At 42.9% G+C, this 17,253-nt stretch overlaps 1 protein-coding gene across 1 annotated transcript in view; it reads right to left on the reverse strand.

The window, feature by feature from the left end:
- Positions 1-1,401: 1,401 nt before the first annotated feature.
- LOC101860531 overlaps positions 1,402-17,253 on the reverse strand; it is a 24,901-nt gene continuing 9,049 nt past the window's right edge. Inside the window, exons 7-10 of the mRNA XM_013088777.2 lie at positions 6,756-15,603; positions 4,663-4,733; positions 3,146-3,247; positions 1,402-1,609 (exon numbers count right to left, since the gene is read on the reverse strand). Coding sequence (XP_012944231.1) covers positions 1,526-1,609; positions 3,146-3,247; positions 4,663-4,733; positions 6,756-15,603 — 9,105 coding nt within the window. The 3' untranslated portion in view covers positions 1,402-1,525. The remainder of the gene's footprint in view (positions 1,610-3,145; positions 3,248-4,662; positions 4,734-6,755; positions 15,604-17,253) is intronic.

Below are 17,253 nucleotides of genomic sequence, written 5' to 3' on the forward strand. Positions count from 1 at the left end.
AGCAAACCACACCAGAGCACCCGCCAACCACCCACTAACAAACCTTTGGTCATTATGTCACAAGAATTATTTTCCACGACCAAAATCATGAAGCCATCACAAAAACGTGACAACTGGAAAAGCACTTTTGGTATAAAAATATATCAAGGGGAAAACATAACAGACACAGTATCTAAAGTACATTTCAATCAGTAAATGAAAACTAAGTTCAAAAGAACAATGATTTTTTAAATTGCATACAAGAGCAGTAATTGTAATACTGGTAAGAAAATATCTAATTCAGCTTGAATTCAACATTCTAAGTAAAAGATTTTTAGAAATATTTACATTTTATATTTTCATGATTTATAGAAATATTTTTACTTTATATTTTCATTGTGAACTGTGGCAACTAAAATACAGCTCAGTCCTTCATGAGCAAAATGAAAAAGCTTACAGTTGACATTAATTTTCAAGACTTAAAAAAAAAAATGAACAACGATCAACAAGTGTGGAATTTTGCTCCAGTCTGACAGTGGAAGGCATCAACAAATATATATAAAAACACACATTATTTCATGCAAATGTATACACGCAGCAAAAACATTCGGAATGTAAGTACCATAGATCTTCTTTCCAAGTAAGAGAAAAATTAACAGTATCAATTCAATGTCATTACAGAAATTGTCAATCAACTCAAATTAAAACATTTTGATCACTTTGTCGGAACCCCCCCCACCCCCCTCGACACACAACAAATGAGGAGATTATGCAGCAAAGACAGCTGTCACAGAGAAAACTTATCCAGCAGAACAATCAGCATCTGATTACAAGGAATGGGACAAATTTAAAGAAGAAACAAAAGTTTGAGCACCGTCTCTTTTAAGTACAAAATGGAAGGGTAAAAATCAACAACTTGTATCATATTTTATAAGGAACATTCCTCACATCACACATACAAACTCCAACTGCACAAAGAAAATATTGTAAGCCTTCATTTTCATGGAACAATTTTACTTTGGTAGTCAGAACCCACCACAATATGCCGCATGCCCGGGAAGTTGTCTCACTAACAAGGCGATCCCCAAGTCGGGATCGGATGCGGGAACAACTTTACTTTTTAGTCAGAACCAGTAGCTCTTTGTGGTGGAAACAAGACATTAAACTTTAGATATATTTGTGTCCCCCCCCCCCCCCCCACTAAATGTTAAATACCTATTTGCAGCTTGGTGAATTCAGGGAATTAACATAAACCCCCCTCTTTAGTTTTAGTAAGAGTTTTACGGCACTTGCAACACAATAAGGTCATATAAGTGCCGAAGATTAGAGGTGTTACAAGAGAGTAACAAACAAAAAAGAAGGAGAAGAGATAGAGAAGATAGATTTGTTATAGGAAAGAAGGAGCAAACCACACCAGAGCACCCGCCAACCACCCACTGCCCCTTTCTCTGAGGATACACTATCCTTTACTTTACAACAGACAGCAGACATCTCAACAACAAAACCAACAGGCTCCAGTCGAAAGCATCGCCGGCAGCTCATTTCACTAGCTCAGTATCAAGTTCTTGTAACGGGAGCAAATCATCTGCGAGAGCTTCCGCGCGTCTCCATTCTGCCGGTCAGAATCACACTGAAAATAACACGATAAACAAGTGGGAAAATAAGCTGTGGAAACCTCTCAGAAAGTTTTCTGCAAAGAAATCAGGGAACATCTTTAAAATGTTTGGGGTTTTTTCACATACACAAAACGATTTGAACTTATCAACTTCAGCTGAAAGATTGGCACACTGTCACTAAGACAAGACAACAGAGATGTTTCAGTACAGCTTTTACAGCGCTCGCAACTGCATAAGGTCATATAAGCGCCAGAAGATTAGAGATGTCACAGGAGAGAGTAACAAACATAAAAAAGAAGAAGGGGAGATAAGGACGATAGATGTTTCATAGGAAAGAAAAAGCAAACCACACCAGAGTACCCGCCAACCACCCACAGCTGAAAGATTGGCACAGACTAACTAGGGCAAGACAACAGAGAGTATACGTGTGAAAGACAAATATAACAACACAGTCTAAGGTTCTGCCATAAAACAACAAAGCACAACTTTTGTACCATGAAATCTGTGAACAATTGAAGAATTATCAAAGTATCGCTTAGAGATCACAAAATATTTGTCTATTTGTGATCCAAAAATGAAGAAACATATGTGGTATGACGTGGTGGAATCAGGCACTCGTCAATTTTTGGGTATTCGGAGCTATTAGTACCATTTGAAAGCCGTTTCATTTGCCTCGCTCCTAATGAAATAAATATCCATCTACCTTGATGAGAAGTCAAAATATTTTCAATTGAAGGAGATGAGGTTGCCTTGTTTCAGTGGTGAAATAAGCGAAAAAATGATCGCCCAAGTTTGGTTACTTCAATAGCTAAAAAGTCCTTCAAAACCGAAAAATGACTTATTTTGTGTCTTTAGTCAATGCTATTCAGTAAAATTCACATGAAATGTGTTTTTATATGGTCATAAAAGGGGTTGAGCAGAAAAATAAAAATTTGATAAAATCTTCCAAACTGACGAAAAAATACCTTTTACTCCGATTTCGTTACATTGACGAGTGCCTGATTTCACTAAGCTGCAACACACATTGCTCAATACTTACTTCAATAGGTTAAAGGAATGTAATTTATTTGAGGAAATAATATTTTTATATATATATATATATATAAAATGTCAATAGAATGTACAAATTAACCAACCAAATTTCCCCTTCAACTATCTCTCAGCTCGTGGTAAACAAGTTTTCAAAAACTATCAAAAAAGTTTGTTGACCTTTACTCTTTCCAAAGTATCTTATGTAGAGCCAATCAGACATTGATCTTGAGAGCCCGCACAGGACACTTACACACCAACAAGCACATAAACAGAATTAGCCCCAAGTGGGAACCCCGTTGCAGACACTGTGACTACCACGAGGAGACCGTTGAACATCTTCACCTTCACCACCCAAACCTGGCAGTTCTTCGACGAACGCTCCTACACACACCTACAGACTTACAAAGCCTGCTCTACTATGGCATAGACCAGATGACAAGGACATGTGGTTACTAGAGGGAGGCATTGCGCTGCCAAAAGCAAAATGCTCGCAGCTACAGGGATTTGAAAACAACAACCTTTTCCAAAGTATCGATGACCTGTGGGAAGGCACTCAACAGTCTAGGGTTGATCGGTAATGTGTCCAGATCCTCGAGAATTGTCATCATCGTCTCAGTGCCCTGCAACAAAATGCCAAACAGAAATTGTGAGTATTTTAGTGGATGAATACCATCCTGATCTGGAAAGACAGATCGCGACTTCAGCACTTTCTTGTCGTATCTCCATTTTTAATAACAGTGAAAACAGTTCATAACACAGAGTGAGCTTAAGAAGAAGTCACATTTTCAATGTTAAAAAAAATAATTAAGATACGACAAGACAGCACAGAGGTCACGAGATGGATCATGCATGCTACAATTTTTAAACTCTCCTTTAACACTTAAGTCATTTAGGAATATGGGAATCACTCCAAAACATGAATCCCTCTTCAGATCAAGCCAGGAGGAGAGTGATTTAAAGTAGGGGGTTAAGCCCAACAAATAACAGATTCTGGATCCTGTGACACTGTATAAAGAAGTGATTGTTACATCACAATAAAAACTGTCTTTTAGTTTTAGTAAGTGTTTTACGGCACTTGCACACAATAAGGACATATATAAAAAATTGTCTAACAAGACTGAACATATGATGCATTCAAAGAAAACGAGTCTAGAAAATTTCATAACAGCACTTAAGGAACCGGTCTATAAATTACAGCAGAATAAATAGACCCTATCATTAAGAGTTAAGTTTCAGTAAGATTTTACAGCGCTTGCAACTGCGTAAGATCATATAAGCGCCAAGAGGTGAATGTCAACGGAGAAGTCCAAACGGGGAATCAGGCTTACTCTGCTCACCTCTCTAGTCTAGCCTCATTAACAAAAAGTCTGTTTCGACTATCAAGGCACCCCAGATATAGCAGTTCACAAGAGAGTGACAAATTTGATATATACAAAAGAAGTAGAGGAAAAATGACGATAGTAAGGATGAGGAAAGAAAAAGCAGCAGTTCCCCCTATATTGCTCCGGCACAGTATGAGCATGACATTGATAGATCAGCCCACTGTGCATACGAACATGTTAATGTCCCCCCTTTGGGAAAGGCCTAAAGACACTTCAGTCAGTAGCACTGCCCTGGGGATAACATTAAGAGAACAATTTATGCTGGCCTGAAAGCAAAGAGGGAGCACACGGCAGGGAGGGAGAGTGGACGGAGAGAAAAAAAGACAAAGGACAAACAGAATTGAAGGTAGGGTTGGGAGGAGAAAAGTTGTTAGTAAGAGTTTTACGGCACTTGCAACACAATAAGGTCATATAAGTGCCGAAGATCAGAGGAGTTACAAGAGCGTAACAAACACAAAAAAGGAGATATCAGGAAGATGATAGATGTTTGATAGGAAAGAAGGAGCAAACCACACCAGAGCACCCACCAACCACCCACAAGGGAAGATTGAGTACAGACAGAGGGACGCAAAAGTGAAGAGTAGAGAGAATTGAGAGAAGGAAGGGGAAAGGAATGAGGGAAGGGAGAAGAAGTGCGAGGACAGTTGGTTCACCTGATCGTTGTCGTCATCATCCAGACAGTTGCTGAGGTCCGACTCGATTCTCATGAGTTCTTGAAGCACGGCTGGAACAAAACACACAGAGATCCAAGTCAAAGACAAAGCAATATTTGGGAATTATAGTAATAATAATAACAATACTAATAATAATACTAATAATAATACTAATAATAAATAGCATTTGTATAGTGCATGTCCCCACTCGAAAGCAAGCTCTATGCGCATTACACTATATTATTAATATGTGTCACGTTGGAATCAGACGTTCGTCAATTTTTGGGCATATGTGGTTATCGTTATCGTCTTAAAGCCTGTTCATTTGCCTTCATTTTGGTGAAAAAAATATCCATCTATGTTGAATAGAAGTCAAAATATTTGCGATTGAAGGAGGTCAGGGTCTCCCGGCTTCAAAGGCAAAATTAGCGAGAAAATGGCCGCCAAAGTTTGGTAACTTCCATAGCCTGCAAGTCATTGGAAACTGAAAATTTACATTTCCTGTGCCTTTATTCAATGTTTTTCAGTAAAATCCACACAAATATGTGTTTTTAAAAGGACATAAAAAGTGTTGAGCCAAAAGAGAAAATTAGAAAAAAATAGCCCATTGGCCGGAAAAGTGCTGACTTCTCTGATTTCATTATTTTGACGAGTGCCTTACTTCACCACGTTGCCTCACAGATCTCAAAGCTACCCTCATTATTTAGTTTCTCACATATCCACTCCCTCCCCCTAACCCTTCATTAAAGAAAGTGTAAACACTCTTTAAAAGACAAGGAGAGTTTTCTCTATAACCAAACAAATATACACACCAATGAAACCAAATTTCTCCTAAAGGTAGGGCAATGCCCACTTTTGGGGTAGGTCAAGGTTTCTGGAAACCCCTGGAATCTGGATTAGCCCGCTTGTCCTTAAAAGCGACCAATTACAGGTTGGTTTTTTTTCCCTTAAAAAACACATTGACACCAGGAATGAAACTTATCAACTGAGAACCTCCACTGAAAGCACATTTTCCCTTGGACCAGGCCAATAACTCATGGTACAGCACCTTACAAGCTAATACAGGGTGCCCACTACGGATGGAATCAGCCGATCGGGCCGATTGCCCAAACTAGGTCGCCTCAAAAACAAACGTGTTTGTTTTCAGTTTCAGGCGACCGAGTCAGGCGATCAGCCCGATCCATCCGTAGCCGGCACTCCGTATAATACTCCAAGGTTGCTCTACAAAGGTGCTTTGCAACCTTTTTATAGCCAGTGCCCAATTCTGCCATTTCTAAGAGGCTAACATTTCTACTGTATCACCCACCTCCATGTATTTCCAAGTGGAGAATGAAATGATAGCTGTCGCTGTCCCTATGGCCCATCACAATTACCAAATGTGAGGCATCAAGGTGAAATCAGGCGCTCGTCAAAATAATGAAATCAAAGAAAACGACATTCTTCCGTCGGTTTGGCAATTTTTTCCCAATTTTTGTTTTCTGGCTCACCATCTTTTACCGTGTTACGTCGATTTAAAAACACATTTCTGTGTGGATTCTCCTGAAAAATGTTCATTAAAAGGAAAAAAATGTAAATTTTCGGTTTCCAAGGAGGACTCTCAAGCTATAGAAGTCGCCAAACTTTGGTAAGTTATTTTCTCGCTAATGTTACCTCTGAAACCAGGCGATCCCTATTTCTTTCAATTGCAAATATCTCGACTTCTATTAAAGATAGATTGGTATTTTTTTCACTGAAAGCAACACAAATAGACCAGCTTTTAGGTGATACCAATAACTCTATATGCCCCAAAATTGACGAGCGCCTGATCCCACCACGTCGTGACACAAATCGCCCACTCGTTCGTACATATTGCCCAGGTTTGCAGGCTCTGCTCTACAATGACTAACTAATGAACAGAGCAAGCAAAGGAAGGGGCTCGATGAAAGAAAAAATGGAGCCAAAATAAAGCCAACCTCATGGGCATGGTAAAAAAAAATCTCAAATAATAAAAGAAAAGCCACAATTTTAAAAAATAAAACTAGATCTATTAAATTTCTAAAAACTGAATAAAAGCAGTTCCAAATATTTTGCTATTCAAATTTTTTAAAACTCACCATCTTGCAGTCTCTGTCTCCGCACGAATCTGTCTCCGTCCGAGGCCATCGTCTGACGTCTGCTCGTCAAGCTCGGAGAGGGCGACCACAACGACGAATGTGCCGACGTTCCCGACGGGTGGCCAGGCTGAGGCGGTGAGTACAGAGTCTGACGATTCTCCAAACGAGACAGCCCGCCCCTCTGGACTCGGACGGGAGAATTTTCCAGTTGCATTTTCTCTTCAGGTGTTGGCGATGGTGGCAAAGACGGAAGAGAAAAGGGATGTTTGTTCTTCTTCAGCGGAGACGCTGACAGTGGCGGAGAAGACCAAACATTAGAGCTGCTCATGTCTGAAGGAGCCTGATTATCCGTGCATTCTGTCGCATGATGGGTAGGACTAGTCGTCGAACACGAGGTCCCATCAATGTCTGGTACACGTTCTAATCGAGGCGTTTTGATTTTTGTATACGGCAACTCATGAGACACATTTTGTTGTCCTGGTACTTGGAAATCGTCACCAGCGTGGAAATCATCCGCCCACTCTTCATCAGCAGACGTAGATGGTCTGGAGCGTTTCCTTACAGAAGAAACTCGCTCCTCAGATGATGGAGAGTTAGGACTTCTTTGTCTTTTGCTTCTCTCTTCAATAGAACACGGAAGTTTTTCTTCCAACTCTTCGACTTCTGACCCTGATTCTTTGATTTCACTCTCCTGCAAGTTCACGTGGCTGTGGTACAGATGAGCGCTGCTCTCCTCCGTGACCGCATGTCCTTCACACTCTAGGACAAGATGTTCAGATCCTTCGTCAAATTTTCCCCTCTTTTCTTGTGATTCAAGATTCTCTGCTGATTTCCTCTTCATTTTCCCTTCATTTTTGGTCAAGTTAATACACATTTCTACCGGAGGATCTTTATCTCCAAATGTTTGTTCATCAAATGTTTGTTCATCATTGCTTTGACAATTTTCCCCATTGGACGTTTCACAACTCAGAATTTTGAAAGATGTCCTTTGACTATCAGCAACACCATCGTTTTTACTACAACAACCCCCACTGCTGGCTTCAGTATTTGAGCGCATCTCAGCACCATCATCCTCACAGGTTTGCACCGTTTGCAGATCATTCCTCTCCTTCCCTGTCCTATCCTCACCAACACGTCTACCATCACTTTCAGTGTCCGCACTTTTGTCAAGACATTCTGTTGTTCCATAACCTGAATCTACAGGATGGATTTCTCCGACACCGACATTGCATTCTACAAGTTCGCCCTTAGATTGTACAGCAACACTTTCACACTGTCCACCGTCTAACCTGTCAGATGAAGCATCCACAGTCTCAGCTTCTGGCTTTGTCCAGTTTTCCACACAATCAGAAAGACCCGAACAGCATTCATCTCTCTGACTGTCCCTTTTAACCTCAGACCTTTGTTCAGTAGTTTCCCCTCCAGCCGTTAGAACGGACAAATGATCAGACTGATCTTCAACATGTGTAATTTCATTAAGTTTTTCTGACATTTGATATGTTTCGCGAGTCGAATTTTCCTCCCACACGACCCCAGCAACATCAGCTGTACACATTTCTCTGGGATTCATTCTCCCTGGACTGTCAGAGACAGGGTCACTTTGTCCACTGTTACTCCGGTCTTCACTGTGTCCACTGTTACTCGGGTCTTGAGCTGCAGTCCTACTGCTGTTTTCCAAATCACATAAACTTTCACAGTGGGAAGCCACATTACTTTTCAAACTGCCACTTTTAGAGTTTTCCTCAACATCACTTCTTCTATCTTGTCTTGCATCTGCGTCAAATTCTGTTACAATCTCCCCATCTGACACGCCACTCTCTTTCACAGCTGAGCCTATACCAGTTGTAATGCAATTTTCAGATTCAACAAAATCTTCAACTTTCTCGTCTGAAGTTAGAGAATTATTCAAACTGACTGCATTTGGATCAACAATACTAAGGTTAGCACTTTCAGTAGTTTCAGAAGTCAACAGCTTTTCACCAAGAGGGTTACTGTGAGCGTGGTCTTTTTGTTCATTGTGAGTCTCACCTAAAACTTCACTCTTTGCCTCTTCATCATCTTCTTCGAAAATGACAGGGAAGGAAAAATCAGACAAAATGTCTGAATGGAGATCTACTGTATCTGTGCTGGATTCCGCTTGAGAAAATACCAGGTTGAGGTCATCCTCATCGGCAAAATCACTGATTCCACTGGTCACTGACCGCTGCTCATCCGATACTTCCGACACTTGTGAGTCTGATTGGTCACTCCCATCCCCCGGGGAGACGCTGCTTTTGTCAGAGCTCACATTTTCCAAAGTAGAGAGAGCGGGAAGTTTGAAAACATGTGCATCCTTGTCATCACTGCTTTCATCCTTATTGAAAACATGAGCGTCCAAGTCTCCACTGCTTTCATCCTGTGCATTCTCGTCACCACTGCTTTCATCCTTATTGAAAACATGTGCATTCTCGTCACCACTGCTTTCATCCCTATCTCCAGAAATCTGAATAGATCTGGAAACATTCTCTGAAGAATGTGAATGCACAGAGATAGCTTCCACTGGAATAGGCATAATATTCTCATTTTGCTTAGGTTCAACAGAGTTCTCTTCGAGGGGCAATACATATGATGGACTGAGTGACGATGTTTCTAAGAAGCCTTGAGTAAGAAAAATTGGAGGAGAGCTTTCACTAACTGGAGTGTCACCGACATGAAGTAAGCCAAGCCCTTTAATGAAATCATCTTTACGGACAGCTGGGTCACCACTTTCTTCCACACAAGAAAGTGTCATGTTTGTCAAATCATCACGTCTTGGGTTTTCGTTTTGGTAGCTAGAGGTTACTTCAGCTCCTGAGGTCAACAATTCAACAGTCTCCGATTCCTTCAGCTGCTTGCACTCAATGCGGGAATCATCTTGATCAGATACTGTGTTATTTCTGCTTGTATTAAAATTTATCGTTTCACTTTCAACAACAACAACATCATCATACACACATGCTGCCATCTCTATGGACTCAGCATTGTCTACAGAAGAAGATGTCACACCTCGTTCCGTGTCACTTTCTGAGGAGGGACAACTCTGGCTGAACAATTCAGGTGTGGACTGTACTTGAGAGCTACCGTCGACATGTTTGGCGGCTTCACTGTCCTCGGGGAACGACTCGGGCACAGCATCAGCGGGCTTACAGTTCTCATCAGCGAGCTTACAATTCTCAGCAGTGAGTTTACAGGTATCGTCAGAGAGCTTAGAGGTATCATCAGTGAGTTTAGAGGTATCAGCAAGCTTAGAGGTATCATCAGTGAGTTTACAGGTGTCATCAGTGTCTAACTTCTGTGCGGAGTCACTCTGAGACGGCCCAGTCTCAGATCCATAAGGCCACCGAACATCCGAGCCATTCTCTGTTCTCAAGGCAAAGATATCACCTTGAATAGGTATCTCCTCACTGCTACATTCTCCTGCCACCTGATCATCTGGCTCCACCGATTCTCCAACTGAATCACAAATCATCTTGCCACTTTCATCCGATACAGCATGCGTGTGATGACTAAGACAACTCTTTTCTTCTGACTTGAGTGCACTGTTGACTTCATCATCATCAACGTTATTGAGTTCTTCTGTGAATAATTTTTTGGGTTCCTTCATAGCAGCAGTCTCAAGTCCACCAAGCCGTTTCATTTCATCTCTTCCCACCCTTTCACCACAATCAACAGTTAATGTCTCCATCTCTGCATTGACAACCTCACCTACTAAAGAGTCCGGGTGTCGGACACTATCTATGGACGGTTGTTCTGTTGCTCCTACTTCACCTTTAGCCTGGTCACTCGACAAACCCGGCTCCAAATCCTTCTTACAAAGTGGATGACCAGCTGACTGGCTCGGGTCTTTTTCCACGGAAGCAAGTACACATTGTCTTTTCTGTTCTTTGTGATCTGCGTCATCAGTTTCTTCACTGTCCCTTGTGGGGTTGTTTGCACATTCTTTCACCCTTTCACAATTATTTTCCCCACACAAAAATTCTTCTTTCTCAGAGTAGGTGCCAATGGAAGGGCCCAGCACCATATTATAATTTGTTGTGACGACTTCTCGAAGCAGTCTCATATCTGCATCAACACTGAACTGCACGTTGTAATTTGTTGCCACGACTTCTCGCATCCGTCTCATCTCTTCATCCGCATTGCCAGAACAATTGCTTGAAAATTCTGCCTTTTTGGCTGAAGCACCTTTGCTGTTACGACTTAATTCAGCGACAATCCCTCGCCCTTCCTTGCCACGATGAGTGGTAGTTTTTAATCTCTGTAGAACTGCACGACCACTTTTACGAGTTTCAACACGTGAAACATTTTTTTTCACTTTCTCTCGACATTCCTTCACACTCACAACACGGCTGCTCTTCTCAAAACTTGTGTTATTTTCTACTTTCTCACCAGTGTTTCTACCACCACTGTCTCTGTGATCACTTTCCACACCCAAAATATCTTCACCTGCAGGTCTCTGTGAAAGAATATCGACCAGACTACCTGCTTGTCCACTGGGAAAATTGGATTCATCACCGTCACAATCAACACCCTTGTTACCCTCAGACAAAGTTGAGACAGCTTTCTCTTCGTTATCCAAAGTCACGTCCTGGGACATTTCCATCAACCCTGTTTGACCTTCAATGTTAAAATCATGAGTAGCGTCAGCGACTTGACACTCACTATTTATTTGAACTTGGTTTGTGCTTACGGTGGTGTCCAAATTGAACTCATTCTCCTCATTTTGCATGATACCATCGTTTTCATTGTTCGGAGTCCCCAAAAGACAAGCCGTAACATCTAATCCAGGCAGCTTTCCACCTTCATCTGCAGGCAAATGTTTTGTCAGTGTACATGAGTTTGGGCTCAAATCTGTGTTAGTATTGACAACATCATCCTCTCCATTCATATCTTTAACCGAGCATAAATCTGAGGTAACGTCTGAAGTATTATTCTGAAAGTCCCTCTGAAGGAACGCATCATCAGTAGCTCCTAACGTTATTTCAAAGCCTTGCGAAGTTCTCCTGGACAAGGTCACTTCCTGCGATGCGTCAATGACGAGAGTGTTGTCGTTGGTCGTGGGAGGAGAACTCTCAGATTCACTGCCACATTCCTGGACAGGACTTAGGCCAGACAGAGCCAGTTCACTCTTGACAGCTGCCCCCTCTGCACTCTCAACAGGGGTACTTGTGACATAACAGGACATTTTTGAAACATCTGAGGATACACTCAAAGCTTCCATATCTTCATCACCTCCTTCCGGCATGCTTACAACTTCCGTATTTTCATCATTTTCTTCCGGCAGACTTACAGCTTCCGTATTTTCATCACTTCCTTTCGGCACACTTACAGCTTCCGTATTTTCATCATTTTCTTCCGGCACATTTACAGCTTCCGTATTTTCATCATTTCCTTCACCAACAATAACCACAGTGTTGTCATTGTCAACAATCTCTGTAATATCAAGACTTTCCCTGCGCTCCCCTTCGGCATGATCAGTTGTCTTTATCAGATCTTCCTTCTTGTTCGCATCAGTCTTTTTAGTCGCAAGATTTGTCTCATCATCTGTCTCCACCAATGTTGTTGGATTGCTCTCGTCCATTTTAGTTTCTTGTGAATAAACAAACATAGAAATACTTGTTGTATCTTCAGACTCGCCCTTTGAAACTGAGCCTGTCTCAACAAAGACTTCACCATTCTCCGCTGCGGCTGTCTCACCTGAAATACGTGCACCTCTATGTAAAACAGTGTCATTAACTACTGAAGTACTTTTTCCACTAGCTCCTCCCGCCAAAGCTTCACGATAACCTGACAAAACGTCCCCATCTGTCACTTGCTGTGGGATTTCAATCATTTTTTCTCCCGAAGCACCACAGTTGTCAGTACAAGTGTTACCCTCAAGACCTTCGTCGTGTACTGGAAGATGGGTCTTACCAAAGTCTTCACCTCGCACTGAGGGTACATCAACTGCTTTCAAGGCTCCAGAACCACCAACAAGTAAATCCTCATTTTCTGCACTTAAATTCTTTTCTGTAGCATTCATAGAGAAGTTCCTGACATTCACGAAAGCATTTTCAGGAAACCCTTGGTTAGAATTGTTATTAATCTTTTGATTACTGTCATGTTTTTCCACTTCTTTATCATCTGCAGGTGACATAGTTTGAATCTGACCACTTTCACTGCTAGTCGCCACATTCGGAATCTCCTCCTCATCCTCTTGACTATTCAGAAGATTGAGAATAACATGCTCTACACTAACTTTGCTAGATGAGAAATCAGCATCTCGAGCATCATCTTCATCAGAAAATTCAACGTGCACACTGGCACTTTTGTCCCTCACATCAACTGACCGTTGACATTGTACGGAAAGTTCTTTGCAAGCAGACATGACTTTACTGACAACAGTATCCACAGAACCACCGTTGACATCATTTTGCCCTGGTGCTTCGGAAACGCAGACTGTGGTCGGGGGAAGGACATTATTGCTACCGGTACAGGAAGAGACAGAAGGTTCATTAATCCACACTGGAGCTGTGTTGTCATCAAAAAGCATTGCATTTGAGTCTGAATCAGGTTCCATTGTATTTTCGCCCAAGTCAGGTTTCATCAATTTGGGTGCATGTGAACCATGATCCTCAATTTCTTCATGATGTTCAGCGTTGCACTCTACTACACTGGTGTGGTCAGCCTGATTGCTGCTCCCCGCTTTTTGCAAAGACTCATGGTCACTCTGACTGCTTGGCTGTTCCAATGACTGATGGTCATTTTGACTGCTTGGCTGTTCCAAAGACTGATGGTCACTTTGACTGCTTGGCTGTTCCAATGACTGATGGTCACTTTGACTGCTTGGCGGTTCCAAAGCCTGATGGTCACTTTGACTATTATTCCCTGGCTGTTCCAATGATTGACTGTCACTTTGACTGCTTGGCTGTTCCAATGACTGACAGTCACTTTGACTACTTGGCTGTTCCAATGACTGACGGTCACTCTGACTGCTGGGCTGTTCCAATGACTGACGGTCACTCTGACTGCTGGGCTGTTCCAATGACTGACGGTCACTTTGACTGCTGGGCTGTTCCAATGACTGACGGTCACTTTGACTACTTGGCTGTTCCAATGATTGACGGTCACTTTGACCGCTGTTCCCAAACAATTCAGGTGTCTGCCAGTCGTACTGACTGCAGCTTTCTATCACTTCATACATCTGATGCTCAGTTCCACATCTGTTGCTGTCACCACCAAGCTGTCCCGAAGAATGAGGCTCAGGTCGACAACTTTCTCCCGGCAGTACAGACGCCAGACGGTCACTTTGAGCGTTACTTCCCAGCTGCTCTGAGAGCTGAGAGTCAGGGCCTACACCTGAGCCTGACGACGGAGATGAGTCCACAACAAAAGCTGCTGAACTTTCAACAATTTCAGCAGCTGTAACGAGGTGACTTTCTGCCGAATAAACGTTCAGATTGTTTTTAGGAAGTGCATTAAGTTGAACATTTCTGACGTAAGCATTTGTCACCGACGGTAACACTTCCCTATCTGTCAGTGACGGTAACACTTCCCTATCTGTCAGTGACGGTAACACTTCCCTATCTGTCAGTGACGGTGACATTTCCCTATCTGTCAGTGACGGTGACACTTCCCTATCTGTCAGTGACGGTGACACTTCCCTATCTGTCAGTGACGGTGACACTTCCCTATCTGTCAGAGACGTTAACACTTCCCTATCTGTCACTGACGGTAACACTTCCCTATCTATCACTGACGGTAACACTTCAGCACCTGTCAATGACGGTGACACTTCAGCATCATTTTCTTCAGGCTCGAGAACATTTTCTGTACTTGTGACCGGTAAGAACTGTGCTTTCCTATTTCCCGCATGTGAATGAACATTTCTGAAACGCTCCTCTTGCTCGCTGTGCACGACAGAAATGACGTCATCGCCTATGTTCCTGCCACCAGTGTCTTCCTGTTTGCTCCCATCTCTACTAGTAGATGAGCTGTCAATTTCTTTTTCTACAAGCTCAGAATGTTCTTTGTTCTCTTCACTGTACACATACAAAGTTTTGCAAGATTCGGGGCCAACATTCACGATATCACAAGCAGCGTCAGTTTCTCTGTCTTTGGACGGTTTCATCTGTGTAATAATACCGTCACTGCAAAGAGTTTTGCCCGATGAATCAGTGCCGATCTCTAAAGGCTGGATTGAACATTCGACATTTTTATCAACTCGATTTAAAGGAACAGTTGTCGAATCACTTTTCGGAGGTGAACTAAGTCCATGTTTTGAGGACGGTGCTGGAGGTGAAGCACAAAGATGGGTGAAAACTGTTGGCTCATCAGGAAGACTTTTACAGGGGGGAGTAGCACCAACTGAAGAACTATTACGGCTCGATTTGTCTGCACTCGATTCGATCAGAGGTACACGAGCTTCACTGTTGGGTAACGTAAACTGACATTCTTTATCCTCAGATTTTTTCGCTACTTGGACAAAAACGTCAACACCTCTCTTCAATTTTGTGTCTGTCTCCGAGGGCGTGTTTGCACGACAATCGTTGTGAACTGTGGCTGGTGAGTTCTGGCAAAGATTTGGCGGCCTGAGCAAGTTGGAGGACGGAACGGGAGATGACGAAGGTACTGTTGTAACGTGGACACCGGGACGGAGCGGGGATTTCATCGAGGAGTCCTCACAGCACATCGACTCGTTACTGACAAAAGTATTTTCACACACGCTGGACGTATCAAGACGAACACTTCTGTCCAAGAATTCGGTGATTCTTCTCTGGTTTTGCTCCTCAGAAGCATCTACACCTGCAGACTGCCCGTCAGAACTTGCCACACTACTCTGGGCCGCAGCTTTCTGAGGACAGAAATGACACAGGCACTGAGCAAAAAATTACAGAAATCCACTGTCAATAACAAGTAGCTCTTTACAGATTAGGCATCTTTTTTTTTGTTTTATGGCGCTCTCAACACAATAAGGTCATATAAGTGCCGAAGAATAGATGTTTCACAAGAGAGTAACATACACTAAAAAAGAAGGAGGAGAGATAAGGACGATAGACGTTTGATAGGAAAGAAGAAGCAAACCACACCAGAGCACCCGCCAACCATCCACAATTTAATACTTTAATTTTGATATTTTTGTACCCATTTAAAAACAAAAACAAAACAGCTACAACAAATACAACTACAATAACTAACCACAACAACACAATCAAAAGTTTGGTACTAATCTGGTTCTACAGATATTTACAGCTGAAGGTTCAAATATAAATTCTCTGGCTATCTGAAACAAAAAGTGTAACAGTGCACACTATTGAATGCCACACAATGGCCTCTTGTAAAGTAGCAAAGAGTTATGAGGGCTAGTGATCCTAGAGATGAAGCGATTTCTCTCATGCCACATAATTTGCTCTAACTCACAGGTGCACAGCCACTTTTAAGTATAGCTGAATAACTTGACTCTCTTCTTTAAGGTGTTCCCTTAAAAGAACGGAATTTATATATGAGGAGCGCCACTGGACTTTTGTAAAAATAACTGAAACTTTTTTTTAGACTAGATTCAGCTTGAGACGAAGCAATACATGCAACAAAACAAAACGTCATATCATCATCATCAAAGCCTTCCACCCTGGCAGGGTATATATAGGCTACATACACGCTCCTTCATCTCTGTCCTGGGCCATCCTTTCACCCTGGCAGGGTATATATAGGCCACATACAAGCTCCTTCCTGTCTGTCCTGGGCCATCCTTCCACCCCTGGCAGGGTAGAGGCCACATACACGCTCCTTCCTGTCCATCCTTCCACCCTGGCAGTGTATAGGCCACATACACGCTCCTTCCTGTCCATCCTTCCACCCCTGGCAGGGTATAGGCCACATACAAGCTCCTTCCTGTCCATCCTTCCACCCCTGGCAGGGTACAGGCCACATACAAGCTCCTTCATCTCTGTCCTGGGCTATCCTTCCACCCCTGGCAGGGTACAGGCCACATACAAGCTCCTTCATCTCTGTCCTGGGCCATCCTTTCACCCCTGGCAGGGTACAGGCCACATACACGCTCCTTCCTGTCCATCCTTCCACCCCTGGCAGGGTATAGGCCACATACAAGCTCCTTCCTGTCCATCCTTCCACCCCTGGCAGGGTACAGGCCACATACAAGCTCCTTCATCTCTGTCCTGGGCCATCCTTTCACCCCTGGCAGGGTACAGGCCACATACAAGCTCCTTCCTGTCCATCCTTCCACCCCTGGCAGGGTACAGGCCACATACAAGCTCCTTCATCTCTGTCCTGGGCTATCCTTCCACCCCTGGCAGGGTACAGGCCACATACAAGCTCCTTCATCTCTGTCCTGGGCCATCCTTTCACCCCTGGCAGGGTACAGGCCACATACACGCTCCTTCCTGTCCATCCTTCCACCCCTGGCAGGGTATAGGCCACATACAAGCTCCTTCCTGTCCATCCTTCCACCCCTGGCAGGGTACAGGCCACATACAAGCTCCTTCAT

Source organism: Aplysia californica, unplaced genomic scaffold (genome assembly GCF_000002075.1).
Source record: "Aplysia californica isolate F4 #8 unplaced genomic scaffold, AplCal3.0 scaffold00809, whole genome shotgun sequence".
Lineage (NCBI taxonomy): Eukaryota > Metazoa > Mollusca > Gastropoda > Aplysiida > Aplysiidae > Aplysia > Aplysia californica.